Raw genomic sequence first — 19,537 nt, forward strand, 5'->3', positions numbered from 1 at the left:
GTTTAGGATGGCTAGTGGCTAGTGGCTAGTGGCTAGTGACTAGTGGCTAGTGACTAGTGGCTAGTGACTAGTGGCTAGTGGCTAGTGGCTAGTGACTAGTGGCTAGTGGCTAGTGGCTAGAGGCTAGTGGCTAGTGGCTAGTGGCTAGTGACTAGTGGCTAGAGGCTAGTGGCTAGTGGCTAGTGGCTAGTGACTAGTGGCTAGTGGCTAGTGACTAGTGGCTAGTGACTAGTGGCTAGTGACTAGTGGCTAGTGGCTAGTGGCTAGTGACTAGTGGCTAGTGGCTAGAGGCTAGTGACTAGTGACTAGTGGCTAGTGGCACAGACCACTTCTTGATGTCTTGCTGATCTTTTAGATCAGGGATAACAAACTCAATTTTTAGAGGACCGTTTGTTTACAATTATTATTATTATTATTATTACTATTATTTTCAGACCTAAACAACCAGGTGAGGCTTCTTAATTAACTAATCAATCACCTAACCGTAATATATCAATCAAGTACAAAGGTGAAAAGTGAAAATTCACACACACTCGGCCTTCCACGAATTACATACTGTATTTGACATTCGTTAGTCACCATGGAAACCCCAAGGTAAATCTGTATTTGTACGGCTATGTATTGCCGTTCATTTTGGTCATTGTATCATTTTTTGGCACTAATCTATCTCCATACTAATGCCCATAATTAATGCACAGCTTGACCACAGTCATAACAGATATATCCTGAAACAAATGTGTGGCTTTGGCACAAAATAATGTATCTTTAATCCTTTATTATAATTTGAATAATAGTTATTATTTATTGCTTATACATTTGTTTTAACAAACAACAGAGACCTGTTGTTCTTTGGAGAATATGATGTAAACAAATATAAAACCTTTAAAAAAATGAATACTTATACTGGCAAATAAAGAATTATTATTTATACTGATAAGGCAACTGGAAACAAATTGAACAACACTGCTTGCTACAGAACCACACAAACTCCTTCACCCTTACCCAGTCACAAGCAGGAAGCAGTCAACTGATAGCTGTTGTGACAGATGTGTAGGGGTCAATACTGTGGCTTCTCACATACTGATCAGAGTGGACATCATACCATTCCTCGTACTGTCTACTGTATTGATTATATCTGTTCAAGTGGTCCTTAGTTTGGCTGTGTTCATATGGCTTTGTACAGTGTAGGTTTTGCTTCATTTTGAACAGCGCATGTTTAAAAAAATGTCTTTTCACAAGGCTCTCAATCTGCCTCTGAACCCCCCCCCCCCTCCAACACCACCACCAAAAAAAGGCACTTCTCTTTTCCCCATTAGCAGTGACTTTGCCGATAGCTACTTTATTGAGGAGAAAATGTACTCGATATGATCTGAAGATTAATACACTAACTGTAAGTTGCTCTGGATAAGAGCGTCTAGTAAATGACTAAAATGTTAAATGTTTGTAGCTAGATGCATTGGTTTTGGCATACTTGTCCGCTGGGCTTCTGGGCTCAACTCGTATGTGTCTGTGTTCTGGTCTCCATTTTGTTCCAATGCATCTCTGTCCCAGTGATTGTTGTTTTCAAGTCTGTAAGTCTGTAGACCAGAATTCTCTCCTTCTCCATTGTCTCTGTCGACATGCTGTCTGTCTCTCTCATTCCCCACAGGGCTAGAGCACAGCTCCAACCCTAACCCTTCACCAGACCCTGACCCTGATAAAGTACAAGCCTCCTTCATATGGCCACCTTTAGTTTTGTCTGTCTCGTCCTCCTCTTCCTCCTCCTCTTCATGTGCTCTCCCTCCTATCCCCCCGTCCAGACTGGCATCACTGAGAAACATAGGGGTGTACTCCATGGAGAAGGGGGTGCCCCCGGAAACATGGCCCAGATCGGTGGACCCTCCTGGGGTAAGAGGAGGCTCCTCGACCCCTTCCTGTTCCTGGTCCCTGCTACAGTAGGTGTATCGATGGTTCATGTGTTGGGAGTATGAGCCAGAGTGGGAGAACCTCTTGCCACACTTATCACACTCATAGGGCTTCTCTCCAGAGTGCAGTCGACTGTGCTCCATCAGATGGTGCTTATGCTTGAAGGCCTTCCTGCAGATCTGACACTCGTGGGGACGTTTACCTGTGTGGGGGGAATATGTCAGAACAGAAACATGCTCAATCCATCGTACTGTAGCTTTCAAAAGACAGAGATTATCCCTAAAAACCATGGTCATACTATCTGGTTGTCTTCCCATAACCTTACTAAAAAGGGCTCTATTCAAGCCACATCGCAGAGGTTTAGCCTTACAGTGTGAGGCAATGTTCCCGTGGTTTTGCGGAGAACTGCATTCACGGTAATTAAACGTCGGCCCGTTTAATTACCGTTACATTTCTATCGTGGAATGTGTAAATAGAGCTCTTAGTATAATTTATGCTTCATCATTTCTATAAATGTCACTGCGTCAATTGGCCTAGCGTCGTCCGGGTTAGGGAGGGTTTGGCCGGTAGGGATATCCTTGTCTCATCGCGCACCAGCGACTACTGTGGCGGGCCGGGTGCATTGCACGCTAACCAAGGTTGCCAGGTGCACGGTGTTTCCCCCAACACATTGGTGCGGCTGGCTTCCGGGTTGGATGCGCGCTGTGTTTCGGAGGCTTTCGACCTACGTCTCTCCCGAGCCCGTATGGGAGTTGTAGCGATGAGACAAGATAGTAACGACTAACAATTGGACACCACGAAATTGGGGGGAAAAGAGGGTAAAAAAAATATATAATAAAAATAAATACATTTAAAATGTCACTGCGTATACCTGTGTGCTCATACTTGTGTCGGAGCAGAGAGCTGCTTTTCTGGAAGGTCTTGTCACAGATGTCGCAGGCGTACAGGCCGTCGTCTGTCTTCTTCAGTCTCTTCCTCCCTGGTCCCCCTTCTCCCTCTCCTCCCTCCTCCATCAGCGAGGGGTAGTCCAGACCCCCGCAATCCATCACCTCACCCTGGTGACATTCACAATACTAATGGTTAGGGGGTTCTGATCTGGGTCTGTTCAGGGGATGTCAGCGTTGGTTTCTCTTTAGTACCAGTTCATTCCTGTCAAATACATTTGAAATGTCTTTCTCTGTGATCGAATTGAAATAAACAGGGTAGCCTAGTGGTTAGAGTGTTGGACTAGTAACCGGAAGGTTGCAAGTTCAAACCCCTGAGCTGACAATCTGTCGTTCTGCCCCTGAACAGGCAGTTAACCCACTGTTCCTAGGCCGTCATTGCAAATAAGAATTTGTTCTTAACTGACTTGCCTAGTTAAATAAAGGAAAAATAAAAATAGGGGAAATGTTGTTCTTACCATGATGGCTTGTCTCTCTTGACGGATCCTCTTCAGCACGGCATCTGTGTCCGACTCCATCATGTAGACCATAGGGGAGAGAAATCGCTGGCTGCTGGCTGGGTGACTGAGGGGCAGGGAGGGGACCACATCATGTCCTGAGCCAGCTAGCCCAGCAGGCATCATGGGGTTAAACAGAGGGTATGCACTGTAGACGGAGCCCTCAAACATCGGAACGCCACTGTAGACGCCTTGATGCTGATGAGATTTAGATTCATTTAGATTAGATTAATGTTTATTGTCTTAAAAGAGTCAAATATTACCACAGATCACACATTGCACATACATTCACTGTGTAGAAACACAGTAGAAAACAAACAGCACACAGCCAGACATAAATAATACCCCTCCTGTCCCACACCTGTTGCCAAGGTGGACTGAGACTCAGCCTCCGGTGGAGCTGCTGGTTCTCTGCTGGCTCTCTGTAGGTCTTCTCTCTCTTTTCTCCCAGACGGGGGTGTCCATTACTGGGCATGCTGTCCTCCAGGACTTCCCCCTCCTGGGGCTTGGGGAGGGAGAGATCCAGGGGTTGGTCATTCTGGGAGCTACCGGACCCGTTGGTCCTTCCTTGGGGGATGGTTCGACTCCAATGAGGGGTGAGAGTGGTGGAGGAAAGGTCCGGGCAGAGGGGCGAGTCGATCTCTGAAGAGGGTAATGGTCCTATTGGTAGCAGTGAGGACATGTCTGTAGCAGGGCTAGTTGGTGCTGGTTGGCCGGGGCTGCCGCCACTCCTGCCACTCTCCTGGCTAGACCAATAGGATCTCATGGATAGTGTGCCTGGGCGGGGCTGTAGGGGGGAGTGCATGGCGACCAGCAGCTCCTGAGGGACAGAGTGCCAGCAGGGTCTCTGGAGAGGAGACTTATCTTTGGAGAAACCGTTAGCCATCGCTGTGGTTTTATTGTTGTTGTCTGGTGGGGGTGGCTGGAGAGGGGTTCTGGAGGAGAAGTAGAGGGGAGAGAGGTGGTCTTTGCTGCGAGGACCTTCAGGCACCTCCATGGCCTGCCGGTTAATCTTACAGAGGTAGCGCTCATGCTGCAGTAACACGGCAGGGCTGGGGAAGAGCTGGGAGCACCAGTGGCATGTCACCCCACCTCCACCCCTGTACCCTTCACCCGAGCCGGTTCGGTTGCGTTTCAGCGGCTTTGGATCATCTGCCTTCCTGTCTCGCCCTCCGTTGTGAATCCCCAGTCTCCCCTCCTCCCTGGGTGAGCCTACATCTCCCTCCTCCCTGTCAAACATCTCCTGCAGCATCTGCTCAAACTTGCCCCCGGCGCCGGTATGGAGGTACGGCAGCAGGTTGGTGCCCTTGAACACGTTGTCCCGGAGGGAGAACTCCGCTCGGGGGTCCCACAGCCTGCCTAGCTCCCGGCCCTGGAGGACCCCCCTGCTCTGGTCCCCAGGGGGGTACAGCTCCCTCTCTAAGCCCATTGGTGACTGACGCTTCTGGGTGTGAGGAAGGTAGGGAGAGCCCTTTCCACTGCTGTTCCTACTGCTTCCTGCTGAGGGTGATGCAGGAGAGGACTGGCAGGTCCCCTGGCTATGTCTGTTGTTATAGCTCTCCCCTCCACCTCTACGTCCCCCTCCTCCTCCTCCTCCTCCTCCTCCTCCTCCTCCCCCTGTCAAGCACTTCTTACTGCTGAGGTGTGAGCTATAGGAGCCAGAGTGAGAGAAGCGCTTCTTGCAGTTGGAACATTCATATGGTTTCTCACCTAAAGAAGGAAGCACAGACACGGAACCTCAGTTGAAGATGCTTCGCGCCTAAGAACAACCCTTAGTCGTGTATTAATTACCATGGGTTCTCATATCTTATTGCTTTAGCATAAAACCAATCAAATTGATTTGGAATATTTCATGTAAGAAAAGGTGAAATTACCACTGTGGATGCGGAGGTGCTCTTTGAGGTGGTGTTTGTACTTGAAGGATTTCCCGCACTGAAAACACTTGAACTTCCTGCTCTCCGCACCATGGTCAATGTGCTGCACCAATCACAAACACGCATTCAGTCAAATCAGTTCTGGTCAACAGGAGATTGAGAGTCAACTCTGAGATTGCATATCATGCCTTTTCTACAGTCAAACTACAGTGCATTTGGAAAGTATTCAGACCCCTTGACTTTTTCCACATTTTGTTACGTTACAGCCTGATTCTAAAATGTATTAAATAAAACATGTTCCTCATCAATCTACACACAATACCCCATAATGACACCACAATACCCCATAATGACACAACAATACCCCATAATGACATCACAATACCCCATAATGACACCACAATACCCCATAATGACACCACAATACCCCATAATGACACCACAATACCCCATAATGACATCACAATACCCCATAATGACACCACAATACCCCATAATGACATCACAATACCCCATAACGACATCACAATACCCCATAATGACATCACAATACCCCACAATGACACCACAATACCCCATAATGACACCACAATACCCCATAATGACATCACAATACCCCATAATGACATCACAATACCCCATAATGACATCACAATAACCCATAATGACACCACAATACCCCATAACGACATCACAATACCCCATAATGACACCACAATACCCCATAATGACATCACAATACCCCATAATGACACCACAATACCCCATAACGACATCACAATACCCCATAATGACACCACAATACCCCATAATGACATCACAATACCCCATAACGACAAACAAAAACAGATTTTTTTTGTGTGCAAATTTATAAAGAAAAAAACAATACAGAAATACCTTGATTACATAAGTATTCAGACCCGTTGCTATGAGACGCAAAATGAAGCTCCAGTGCATCCTGTTTTCATTGATCATCCTTGAGATGTTTCTACAACTTGATTGGAGTCCACCTGTGGTAAATTCAATTGCTTGGACATGATTTGGAAAGGCACAAACCTGTCTATATAATGTCCCAGAATTGACAGTGCATGTCAGAGCAAAAACCAAGCCCTGAGGTCAAAGGAATTGTCCGTAGAGCTCCAAGACAGGATTGTGTCGATGCACAGATATGGGGAAGGGTACCAAAACATTTCTGCAGTATTGAAGGCCCCCAAGAACACAGTGGCCTCCATCATTCTTAAATGTTTGGAACCACCAAGACTCATCCTAGAGTCTGGAGGCAGGCCCCCTGGCCTCCCGGCCAAACTGAGCAATCGGGGGAAAGGGGCCTTGGTCAGGGAGGTGACCAAGAACCTGATGGTCACTCTGACAGAGCTCCAGGGTTCCTCTATGGAGATGGGAGAATCTTCCAGAAGGACAACCATCTCTGCAGCACTCCACCAATTAGGCCTTTATGGTAGAGTGGCCAGACGGAAACCACTCCTCAGTAAAAGGCACATGACAGCCTGCTTGGAGTTTGCCAAAATGCACCTAAAAGACTCAGACCATGAGAAACAAGATTCTCTGGTCTGATGAAACCAAGATTGAACACTTTGGCCTGAATGCCAAGCATCACGTCTGGAGGAAACCTGGCACCATCCCTACAGTGAAGCATGGTGGTGGCAGCATCATGCTGTGGAGATGTTTTTTCAGCGTCAGGGACTGGGAGACTAGTCAGGATCGAGAGCGTTAAGGACCTCAGACTGAATGTCTTTGAGTAGCCCAGTCAGAGCCCGGACTTGAACCTGATCGAGCATCTCTGTAGAGACCTGAAAATAGCTGTGCAGTGACGCTCCTCATCCAACCTGACAGAGCTTGAGAGGATCTGCAGAGAAGAATGGGAGAAACTCCCCAAGTACAGGTATGCCAAGCTTGTAGCGTCACACCCAAGAAGACTTGAAACTGTAATCACTGCCAAAGGTGCTTCAACAAAGTACTGAGTAAAGGGTCTGAATACTTATGTAAATGTGATATCCAATTTTTTTTTTTTTGCAAAGATTTTTTAAAAACATGTTTTTGCTTTGTCATTATGGGGTATTGTGATGTCATTATGGGGTATTGTGTGTAGATTGACGAGGGGAAATAACAATTAATCCATTTTAGAATAAGGCTGTAACGTAACAAAATGTGGAAAAAGGGAAGGGGGGTCTGAATACTTTCCGAATGCTCTGACATAACACCCTTTTGGAGTCATTAGATGGTCATATCCGTCTTGAAAAACCTTCAGAAAGAGTAGCACTTTGTAGTAGGTGGACTCCAAAGGATTTTATATTTCTTCCAGTGTGTCCCCTTGCCATGTACCTGACTGTGCAGTCCCATGTGTCGTTCCATCTGAGCTCTATAGTGTCCCCCGTCCCGCTCGTGGCAAAACCTGATGTGCTCGCGTAGGGACCCTCCGCGGTGGAAGGTATGCTGGCAGAACGGGCAAGCCTGTAGATTTAAAAGGACGCCGTCTAGGACACACATAGCCAGATAGAGGACAATAGAATTCAATAAAATCATTCAGAAACAAAAAAGTTTAAGAAACACAATGTCAAGGATTCAAACTGTAGTCAACAGCCATCGAGGAGTCCATCTATCAGGCCGTTAATGACATAAGGATGTATTTCCTGCAATTCTGACAGTAGCTCCACGGATGTTGTAAATGTAACTACAAATATTCTACTCAAATTAGCCTTGTGGGCTATATCAACAGAGATATACACAAGGTGTGTTTATAAGGATGCAATATCCATAACCTACCTGGTCTCTCAGGTGAGCTCCGAGCCCCAACAGACCAGACGGGAGGGAGGTCATCACGGAGGCGCAGACTGCCAGTGTGGTACATGGCTGGGGCAGGGCTTCTGCCGTCGGGGGGCAGGTGGTTGTGGTGCTGGTAGTGGTGTGAGGCAGGTTGGTGGGAGGATGCCTTTCTCAACTGAACCAGGAAGTCATAGTGGTCCTCCAAGGCCCTGCTGTCTGACCTCTGACCTGCTGGGGAACAGAGACAGAGTGAGAGGGTAAAGAGGTGTAACGGTGATGAACAGAAACAAAGAGACAAAATTACCTTACCTACTTCATTAATAGTCCCTAATTCCGTATATATAATTTTACATTATCTAGAGAATAGGCTGTCTGATGTCTGATCTGGGGACAGGGACAGTTGGCATATCCCACATGACGTGTCTATTTTAAATTATCTTGTCATACTGCTATAGTCATTGTTTAACACTTTAAAATACAGAGTTAAACTGTGTTTAAAAAATGAAATGAAGAACTGTGAAAGAGAGAACTTGATGTCTGCTGTGGACATGGGCAGGAATATCCTAGAAGGTTTTCCCCGTTGAGTTCAATCACAGGCAGATGTAATGTAAAGTAAAGAGAAGACGAGACAGGACAGTCAGAGGGATGTAAAGTAAAGAGAAGAATAGACAGGACAGTCAGAGTGATGTAAAGTAAAGAGAAGATGAGACATGAGAGTCAGAGTGATGTAATGTAAAGAGAAGACAAGACAGGACAGTCAGAGTGATGTAATGTAAAGTAAAGAGAACACGAGACAGGACAGTCATAGTGATGTAATGTAAAGTAAAGAGAACACGAGACAGGACAGTCATAGTGATGTAATGTAAAGAGAAGACAAGACAGGACAGTCAGAGTGATGTAATGTAAAGTAAAGAGAACACGAGACAGGACAGTCATAGTGATGTAATGTAAAGTAAAGAGAACACGAGACAGGACAGTCAGAGTGATGTAATGTAAAGAGAAGACAAGACAGGACAGTCAGAGTGATGTAATGTAAAGTAAAGAGAACACGAGACAGGACAGTCATAGTGATGTAATGTAAAGAGAACACGAGACAGGACAGTCAGAGTGATGTAAAGTACAGAGAAGACGAGACAGGACAGTCAGAGTGATGTAATGTAAAGTACAGAGAAGATGAGACAGGACAGTCAGAGTGATGTAATGTAAAGAGAACACGAGACAGGACAGTCAGAGTGATGTAATGTAAAGTAAAGAGAACACGAGACAGGACAGTCATAGCGATGTAATGTAAAGAGAAGACAAGACAGGACAGTCAGAGTGATGTAATGTAAAGTAAAGTGAAGGAGAGTCAGAGTGATGTAATGTAAAGTAAAGACAAGATGAGACAGGACAGTCAGAGGGATGTAATGTAAAGAGAACACGAGACAGGACAGTCAGAGTGATGTAAAGTACAGAGAAGACGAGACAGGACAGTCAGAGTGATGTAATGTAAAGTACAGAGAAGACGAGACAGGACAGTCAGAGTGATGTAATGTAAAGTACAGAGAAGATGAGACAGGACAGTCAGAGGGATGTAAAGTAAAGAGAACACGAGACAGGACAGTCAGAGTGATGTAAAGTAAAGAGAAGACGAGACAGGACAGTCAGAGGGATGTAAAGTAAAGAGAAGATGAGACAGGACAGTCAGAGGGATGTAAAGTAAAGAGAAGACGAGACAGGACAGTCAGAGTGATGTAATGTAAAGAGAAGACAAGACAGGACAGTCAGAGTGATGTAAAGTACAGAGAAGACGAGACAGGACAGTCAGAGTGATGTAATGTAAAGTAAAGACAAGATGAGACAGGACAGTCAGAGGGATGTAATGAAAAGAGAAGACAAGACAGGACAGTCAGAGTGATGTAAAGTAAAGAGAAGACGAGACAGGACAGTCAGAGTGATGTAAAGTAAAGAGAAGACTAGACATGACAGTCAGAGTGATGTAAAGTAAAGAGAAGACGGGACAGGACAGTCATAGTGATGTAATGTAAAGTACAGAGAAGACGAGACAGGACAGTCAGAGTGATGTAATGTAAAGTACAGAGAAGATGAGACAGGACAGTCAGAGGGATGTAATGTAAAGTAAAGAGAAGATGAGACAGGACAGTCAGAGTGATGTAATGTAAAGTAAAGAGAAGACGAGACAGGACAGTCAGAGGGATGTAATGTAAAGTAAAGAGAAGATGAGACAGGACAGTCAGAGTGATGTAATGTAAAGTAAAGAGAAGATGAGACAGGACAGTCAGAGTGATGTAATGTAAAGTAAAGAGAAGACTAGACATGACAGTCAGAGTGATGTAAAGTAAAGACAAGACGAGACATGACAGTCAGAGGGATGTAATGTAAAGAGAAGACCAGACAGGACAGTCAGAGTGATGTAAAGTAAAGAGAAGACTAGACAGGACAGTCAGAGGGATGTAAAGTAAAGAGAAGACGAGACATGACAGTCAGAGTGATGTAATGTAAAGAGAAGACAAGACAGGACAGTCAGAGTGATGTAATGTAAAGAGAAGACGAGACAGGACAGTCAGAGTGATGTAATGTAAAGTAAAGACGAGACAGGACAGTCAGAGGGATGTAATGAAAAGAGAAGACAAGACAGGACAGTCAGAGTGATGTAAAGTAAAGTAAAGAGAAGACGAGACAGGACAGTCAGAGTGATGTAATGTAAAGAGAAGATGAGACAGGACAGTCAGAGTGATGTAATGTAAAGAGAAGATGAGACAGGACAGTCAGAGTGATGTAATGTAAAGAGAAGACGAGACAGGACAGTCAGAGTGATGTAATGTAAAGAGAAGATGAGACAGGACAGTCAGAGTGATGTAATGAAAAGAGAAGACAAGACAGGACAGTCAGAGTGATGTAAAGTAAAGTAAAGAGAAGACGAGACAGGACAGTCAGAGTGATGTAATGTAAAGAGAAGATGAGACAGGACAGTCAGAGTGATGTAATGTAAAGAGAAGATGAGACAGGACAGTCAGAGGGATGTAATGAAAAGAGAAGACAAGACAGGACAGTCAGAGTGATGTAAAGTAAAGTAAAGAGAAGACGAGACAGGACAGTCAGAGTGATGTAATGTAAAGAGAAGACGAGACAGGACAGTCAGAGTGATGTAATGTAAAGAGAAGACAAGACAGGACAGTCAGAGTGATGTAATGTAAAGTACAGAGAAGATGAGACAGGACAGTCAGAGTGATGTAATGTAAAGTAAAGAGAAGATGAGACAGGACAGTCAGAGGGATGTAATGAAAAGAGAAGACAAGACAGGACAGTCAGAGTGATGTAAAGTAAAGAGAAGACGAGACAGGACAGTCAGAGTGATGTAATGTAAAGTAAAGAGAACACGAGACAGGACAGTCAGAGTGATGTAAAGTAAAGAGAAGACGGGACAGGACAGTCAGAGTGATGTAATGTAAAGTACAGAGAAGATGAGACAGGACAGTCATAGTGATGTAATGTAAAGTACAGAGAAGATGAGACAGGACAGTCATAGTGATGTAATGTAAAGTAAAGAGAAGATGAGACAGGACAGTCAGAGGGATGTAATGAAAAGAGAAGACAAGACAGGACAGTCAGAGTGATGTAAAGTAAAGAGAAGACGAGACAGGACAGTCAGAGTGCTGTAATGTAAAGAGAAGACGAGACAGGACAGTCAGAGTGCTGTAATGTAAAGAGAAGACGAGACAGGACAGTCAGAGTGCTGTAATGTAAAGAGAAGACGAGACAGGACAGTCAGAGTGCTGTAATGTAAAGAGAAGACGAGACAGGACAGTCAGAGTGCTGTAATGTAAAGAGAAGACGAGACAGGATAGTCAGAGTGCTGTAATGTAAAGAGAAGACAAGACAGGACAGTCAGAGTGCTGTAATGTAAAGAGAAGACGAGACAGGACAGTCAGAGTGCTGTAATGTAAAGAGAAGACGAGACAGGACAGTCAGAGTGCTGTAATGTAAAGAGAAGACGAGACAGGATAGTCAGAGTGCTGTAATGTAAAGAGAAGACGAGACAGGACAGTCAGAGTGCTGTAATGTAAAGAGAAGACGAGACAGGATAGTCAGAGTGCTGTAATGTAAAGAGAAGACGAGACAGGACAGTCAGAGTGCTGTAATGTAAAGAGAAGACGAGACAGGACAGTCAGAGTGATGTAATGTAAAGAGAAGACGAGACAGGACAGTCAGAGTGCTGTAATGTAAAGAGAAGACGAGACAGGACAGTCAGAGTGCTGTAATGTAAAGAGAAGACGAGACAGGATAGTCAGAGTGCTGTAATGTAAAGAGAAGACAAGACAGGACAGTCAGAGTGCTGTAATGTAAAGAGAAGACGAGACAGGACAGTCAGAGTGCTGTAATGTAAAGAGAAGACGAGACAGGACAGTCAGAGTGCTGTAATGTAAAGAGAAGACGAGACAGGATAGTCAGAGTGCTGTAATGTAAAGAGAAGACGAGACAGGACAGTCAGAGTGCTGTAATGTAAAGAGAAGACGAGACAGGACAGTCAGAGTGATGTAAAGTAAAGAGAAGACGAGACAGGACAGTCAGAGTGCTGTAATGTAAAGAGAAGACGAGACAGGACAGTCAGAGTGATGTAATGTAAAGTAAAGACGAGACAGGACAGTCAGAGTGATGTAATGTAAAGAGAAGACAAGACAGGACAGTCAGAGTGCTGTAATGTACAGAGAAGACGAGACAGGACAGTCAGAGTGATGTAATGTAAAGAGAAGACAAGACAGGATAGTCAGAGTGCTGTAATGTAAAGAGAAGACAAGACAGGACAGTCAGAGTGCTGTAATGTAAAGAGAAGACGAGACAGGACAGTCAGAGTGCTGTAATGTAAAGAGAAGACGAGACAGGACAGTCAGAGTGCTGTAATGTAAAGAGAAGACGAGACAGGATAGTCAGAGTGCTGTAATGTAAAGAGAAGACGAGACAGGACAGTCAGAGTGCTGTAATGTAAAGAGAAGACGAGACAGGACAGTCAGAGTGATGTAAAGTAAAGAGAAGACGAGACAGGACAGTCAGAGTGCTGTAATGTAAAGAGAAGACGAGACAGGACAGTCAGAGTGATGTAATGTAAAGTAAAGACGAGACAGGACAGTCAGAGTGATGTAATGTAAAGAGAAGACAAGACAGGACAGTCAGAGTGCTGTAATGTACAGAGAAGACGAGACAGGACAGTCAGAGTGATGTAATGTAAAGAGAAGACAAGACAGGACAGTCAGAGTGATGTAATGTAAAGAGAAGATGAGACAGGACAGTCAGAGTGATGTAATGTAAAGAGAAGATGAGACAGGACAGTCAGAGTGATGTAATGTAAAGAGAAGACGAGACAGGACAGTCAGAGTGATGTAATGTAAAGAGAAGATGAGACAGGACAGTCAGAGTGATGTAATGAAAAGAGAAGACAAGACAGGACAGTCAGAGTGATGTAAAGTAAAGTAAAGAGAAGACGAGACAGGACAGTCAGAGTGATGTAATGTAAAGAGAAGATGAGACAGGACAGTCAGAGTGATGTAATGTAAAGAGAAGATGAGACAGGACAGTCAGAGGGATGTAATGAAAAGAGAAGACAAGACAGGACAGTCAGAGTGATGTAAAGTAAAGTAAAGAGAAGACGAGACAGGACAGTCAGAGTGATGTAATGTAAAGAGAAGACGAGACAGGACAGTCAGAGTGATGTAATGTAAAGAGAAGACAAGACAGGACAGTCAGAGTGATGTAATGTAAAGTACAGAGAAGATGAGACAGGACAGTCAGAGTGATGTAATGTAAAGTAAAGAGAAGATGAGACAGGACAGTCAGAGGGATGTAATGAAAAGAGAAGACAAGACAGGACAGTCAGAGTGATGTAAAGTAAAGAGAAGACGAGACAGGACAGTCAGAGTGATGTAATGTAAAGTAAAGAGAACACGAGACAGGACAGTCAGAGTGATGTAAAGTAAAGAGAAGACGGGACAGGACAGTCAGAGTGATGTAATGTAAAGTACAGAGAAGATGAGACAGGACAGTCATAGTGATGTAATGTAAAGTACAGAGAAGATGAGACAGGACAGTCATAGTGATGTAATGTAAAGTAAAGAGAAGATGAGACAGGACAGTCAGAGGGATGTAATGAAAAGAGAAGACAAGACAGGACAGTCAGAGTGATGTAAAGTAAAGAGAAGACGAGACAGGACAGTCAGAGTGCTGTAATGTAAAGAGAAGACGAGACAGGACAGTCAGAGTGCTGTAATGTAAAGAGAAGACGAGACAGGACAGTCAGAGTGCTGTAATGTAAAGAGAAGACGAGACAGGACAGTCAGAGTGCTGTAATGTAAAGAGAAGACGAGACAGGACAGTCAGAGTGCTGTAATGTAAAGAGAAGACGAGACAGGACAGTCAGAGTGCTGTAATGTAAAGAGAAGACGAGACAGGACAGTCAGAGTGCTGTAATGTAAAGAGAAGACGAGACAGGATAGTCAGAGTGCTGTAATGTAAAGAGAAGACGAGACAGGACAGTCAGAGTGCTGTAATGTAAAGAGAAGACGAGACAGGATAGTCAGAGTGCTGTAATGTAAAGAGAAGACGAGACAGGACAGTCAGAGTGCTGTAATGTAAAGAGAAGACGAGACAGGACAGTCAGAGTGATGTAATGTAAAGAGAAGACGAGACAGGACAGTCAGAGTGCTGTAATGTAAAGAGAAGACGAGACAGGACAGTCAGAGTGCTGTAATGTAAAGAGAAGACGAGACAGGATAGTCAGAGTGCTGTAATGTAAAGAGAAGACAAGACAGGACAGTCAGAGTGCTGTAATGTAAAGAGAAGACGAGACAGGACAGTCAGAGTGCTGTAATGTAAAGAGAAGACGAGACAGGACAGTCAGAGTGCTGTAATGTAAAGAGAAGACGAGACAGGATAGTCAGAGTGCTGTAATGTAAAGAGAAGACGAGACAGGACAGTCAGAGTGCTGTAATGTAAAGAGAAGACGAGACAGGATAGTCAGAGTGATGTAAAGTAAAGAGAAGACGAGACAGGACAGTCAGAGTGCTGTAATGTAAAGAGAAGACGAGACAGGACAGTCAGAGTGATGTAATGTAAAGTAAAGACGAGACAGGACAGTCAGAGTGCTGTAATGTAAAGAGAAGACGAGACAGGACAGTCAGAGTGATGTAATGTAAAGAGAAGACGAGACAGGACAGTCAGAGTGCTGTAATGTAAAGAGAAGACGAGACAGGACAGTCAGAGTGATGTAATGTAAAGAGAAGACGAGACAGGACAGTCAGAGTGCTGTAATGTAAAGAGAAGACGAGACAGGACAGTCAGAGTGATGTAAAGTAAAGAGAAGACGAGACAGGATAGTCAGAGTGCTGTAATGTAAAGAGAAGACGAGACAGGACAGTCAGAGTGATGTAAAGTACAGAGAAGACGAGACAGGACAGTCAGAGTGATGTAAAGTAAAGAGAAGACGAGACAGGACAGTCAGAGTGCTGTAATGTAAAGAGAAGACGAGACAGGACAGTCAGAGTGATGTAATGTAAAGAGAAGACGAGACAGGACAGTCAGAGTGATGTAAAGTACAGAGAAGACGAGACAGGACAGTCAGAGTGATGTAATGTAAAGTACAGAGAAGACGAGACAGGACAGTCAGAGTGATGTAATGTAAAGTACAGAGAAGACGAGACAGGACAGTCAGAGTGCTGTAATGTAAAGAGAAGACGAGACAGGACAGTCAGAGTGCTGTAATGTAAAGAGAAGACGAGACAGGACAGTCAGAGTGCTGTAATGTAAAGAGAAGACGAGACAGGACAGTCAGAGTGCTGTAATGTAAAGAGAAGACGAGACAGGACAGTCAGAGTGCTGTAATGTAAAGAGAAGACGAGACAGGACAGTCAGAGTGATGTAATGTAAAGAGAAGACGAGACAGGACAGTCAGAGTGCTGTAATGTAAAGAGAAGACGAGACAGGACAGTCAGAGTGCTGTAATGTAAAGAGAAGACGAGACAGGACAGTCAGAGTGCTGTAATGTAAAGAGAAGACGAGACAGGACAGTCAGAGTGATGTAATGTAAAGAGAAGACGAGACAGGACAGTCAGAGTGCTGTAATGTAAAGAGAAGACGAGACAGGACAGTCAGAGTGCTGTAAAGTAAAGAGAAGACGAGACAGGACAGTCAGAGTGCTGTAATGTAAAGAGAAGACGAGACAGGACAGTCAGAGTGCTGTAATGTAAAGAGAAGACGAGACAGGACAGTCAGAGTGCTGTAAAGTAAAGAGAAGACGAGACAGGACAGTCAGAGTGATGTAAAGTAAAGAGAAGACGAGACAGGACAGTCAGAGTGCTGTAATGTAAAGAGAAGACGAGACAGGACAGTCAGAGTGCTAAAGAGAAGACGAGACAGGACAGTCAGAGTGCTGTAATGTAAAGAGAAGACGAGACAGGACAGTCAGAGTGCTGTAATGTAAAGAGAAGACGAGACAGGACAGTCAGAGTGCTGTAATGTAAAGAGAAGACGAGACAGGATAGTCAGAGTGCTGTAATGTAAAGAGAAGACGAGACAGGACAGTCAGAGTGCTGTAATGTAAAGAGAAGACGAGACAGGATAGTCAGAGTGATGTAAAGTAAAGAGAAGACGAGACAGGACAGTCAGAGTGCTGTAATGTAAAGAGAAGACGAGACAGGACAGTCAGAGTGATGTAATGTAAAGTAAAGACGAGACAGGACAGTCAGAGTGCTGTAATGTAAAGAGAAGACGAGACAGGACAGTCAGAGTGATGTAATGTAAAGAGAAGACGAGACAGGACAGTCAGAGTGCTGTAATGTAAAGAGAAGACGAGACAGGACAGTCAGAGTGATGTAATGTAAAGAGAAGACGAGACAGGACAGTCAGAGTGCTGTAATGTAAAGAGAAGACGAGACAGGACAGTCAGAGTGATGTAAAGTAAAGAGAAGACGAGACAGGATAGTCAGAGTGCTGTAATGTAAAGAGAAGACGAGACAGGACAGTCAGAGTGATGTAAAGTACAGAGAAGACGAGACAGGACAGTCAGAGTGATGTAAAGTAAAGAGAAGACGAGACAGGACAGTCAGAGTGCTGTAATGTAAAGAGAAGACGAGACAGGACAGTCAGAGTGATGTAATGTAAAGAGAAGACGAGACAGGACAGTCAGAGTGATGTAAAGTACAGAGAAGACGAGACAGGACAGTCAGAGTGATGTAATGTAAAGTACAGAGAAGACGAGACAGGACAGTCAGAGTGATGTAATGTAAAGTACAGAGAAGACGAGACAGGACAGTCAGAGTGCTGTAATGTAAAGAGAAGACGAGACAGGACAGTCAGAGTGCTGTAATGTAAAGAGAAGACGAGACAGGACAGTCAGAGTGCTGTAATGTAAAGAGAAGACGAGACAGGACAGTCAGAGTGCTGTAATGTAAAGAGAAGACGAGACAGGACAGTCAGAGTGCTGTAATGTAAAGAGAAGACGAGACAGGACAGTCAGAGTGATGTAATGTAAAGAGAAGACGAGACAGGACAGTCAGAGTGCTGTAATGTAAAGAGAAGACGAGACAGGACAGTCAGAGTGCTGTAATGTAAAGAGAAGACGAGACAGGACAGTCAGAGTGCTGTAATGTAAAGAGAAGACGAGACAGGACAGTCAGAGTGATGTAATGTAAAGAGAAGACGAGACAGGACAGTCAGAGTGCTGTAATGTAAAGAGAAGACGAGACAGGACAGTCAGAGTGCTGTAAAGTAAAGAGAAGACGAGACAGGACAGTCAGAGTGCTGTAATGTAAAGAGAAGACGAGACAGGACAGTCAGAGTGCTGTAATGTAAAGAGAAGACGAGACAGGACAGTCAGAGTGCTGTAAAGTAAAGAGAAGACGAGACAGGACAGTCAGAGTGATGTAAAGTAAAGAGAAGACGAGACAGGACAGTCAGAGTGCTGTAATGTAAAGAGAAGACGAGACAGGACAGTCAGAGTGCTGTAAAGTAAAGAGAAGACGAGACAGGACAGTCAGAGTGCTGTAATGTAAAGAGAAGACGAGACAGGACAGTCAGAGTGCTGTAATGTAAAGAGAAGACGAGACAGGACAGTCAGAGTGCTGTAATGTAAAGAGAAGACGAGACAGGACAGTCAGAGTGCTGTAATGTAAAGAGAAGACGAGACAGGACAGTCAGAGTGCTGTAAAGTAAAGAGAAGACGAGACAGGACAGTCAGAGTGATGTAATGTAAAGAGAAGACGAGACAGGACAGTCAGAGTGCTGTAAAGTAAAGAGAAGATGAGACAGGACAGTCAGAGTGCTGTAATGTAAAGAGAAGACGAGACAGGACAGTCAGAGTGCTGTAAAGTAAAGAGAAGACGAGACAGGACAGTCAGAGTGCTGTAATGTAAAGAGAAGACGAGACAGGACAGTCAGAGTGCTGTAATGTAAAGAGAAGACGAGACAGGACAGTCAGAGTGATGTAATGTAAAGAGAAGACGAGACAGGACAGTCAGAGTGCTGTAATGTAAAGAGAAGACGAGACAGGACAGTCAGAGTGCTGTAATGTAAAGAGAAGACGAGACAGGACAGTCAGAGTGCTGTAATGTAAAGAGAAGACGAGACAGGACAGTCAGAGTGATGTAATGTAAAGAGAAGACGAGACAGGACAGTCAGAGTGCTGTAATGTAAAGAGAAGACGAGACAGGACAGTAGAGTGCTGTAAAGTAAAGAGAAGACGAGACAGGACAGTCAGAGTGCGAGACAGGACAGTCAGAGTGCTGTAATGTAAAGAGAAGACGAGACAGGACAGTCAGAGTGCTGTAATGTAAAGAGAAGACGAGACAGGACAGTCAGAGTGCTGTAAAGTAAAGAGAAGACGAGACAGGACAGTCAGAGTGATGTAAAGTAAAGAGAAGACGAGACAGGACAGTCAGAGTGCTGTAATGTAAAGAGAAGACGAGACAGGACAGTCAGAGTGCTGTAAAGTAAAGAGAAGACAGGACAGTCAGAGTGCTGTAATGTAAAGAGAAGACGAGACAGGACAGTCAGAGTGCTGAGTAAAGAGAAGACGAGACAGGACAGTCAGAGTGATGTAATGTAAAGAGAAGACGAGACAGGACAGTCAGAGTGCTGTAAAGTAAAGAGAAGATGAGACAGGACAGTCAGAGTGCTGTAATGTAAAGAGAAGACGAGACAGGACAGTCAGAGTGCTGTAAAGTAAAGAGAAGACGAGACAGGACAGTCAGAGTGCTGTAATGTAAAGAGAAGACGAGACAGGACAGTCAGAGTGCTGTAATGTAAAGAGAAGACGAGACAGGACAGTCAGAGTGCTGTAAAGTAAAGAGAAGACGAGACAGGACAGTCAGAATGTAAAGAGAAGACGAGACAGGACAGTGTAAAGAGAAGACGAGACAGGACAGTCAGAGTGCTGTAATGTAAAGAGAAGACGAGACAGGACAGTCAGAGTGCTGTAATGTAAAGAGAAGACGAGACAGGACAGTCAGAGTGCTGTAATGTAAAGAGAAGACAGAGACAGGACAGTCAG

At 44.6% G+C, this 19,537-nt stretch overlaps 1 protein-coding gene across 1 annotated transcript in view; it reads right to left on the reverse strand.

Moving 5' to 3' along the window:
• LOC139402213 (zinc finger E-box-binding homeobox 2-like) overlaps positions 1-8,229 on the reverse strand; it is a gene marked incomplete at its 5' end in the record, with an annotated part of 9,530 nt that extends 1,301 nt beyond the window's left edge. Inside the window, 7 exons of the mRNA XM_071146322.1 lie at positions 1,472-2,107; positions 2,777-2,960; positions 3,308-3,544; positions 3,708-5,056; positions 5,221-5,323; positions 7,561-7,712; positions 8,002-8,229. Coding sequence (XP_071002423.1) covers positions 1,472-2,107; positions 2,777-2,960; positions 3,308-3,544; positions 3,708-5,056; positions 5,221-5,323; positions 7,561-7,712; positions 8,002-8,229 — 2,889 coding nt within the window. The remainder of the gene's footprint in view (positions 1-1,471; positions 2,108-2,776; positions 2,961-3,307; positions 3,545-3,707; positions 5,057-5,220; positions 5,324-7,560; positions 7,713-8,001) is intronic.
• Between the last annotated feature and the right edge of the window lie 11,308 nt (positions 8,230-19,537).

The sequence above is a fragment of the Oncorhynchus clarkii genome, unplaced genomic scaffold (genome assembly GCF_045791955.1).
Source record: "Oncorhynchus clarkii lewisi isolate Uvic-CL-2024 unplaced genomic scaffold, UVic_Ocla_1.0 unplaced_contig_11504_pilon_pilon, whole genome shotgun sequence".
Classification (NCBI taxonomy): Eukaryota; Metazoa; Chordata; class Actinopteri; order Salmoniformes; family Salmonidae; genus Oncorhynchus; species Oncorhynchus clarkii.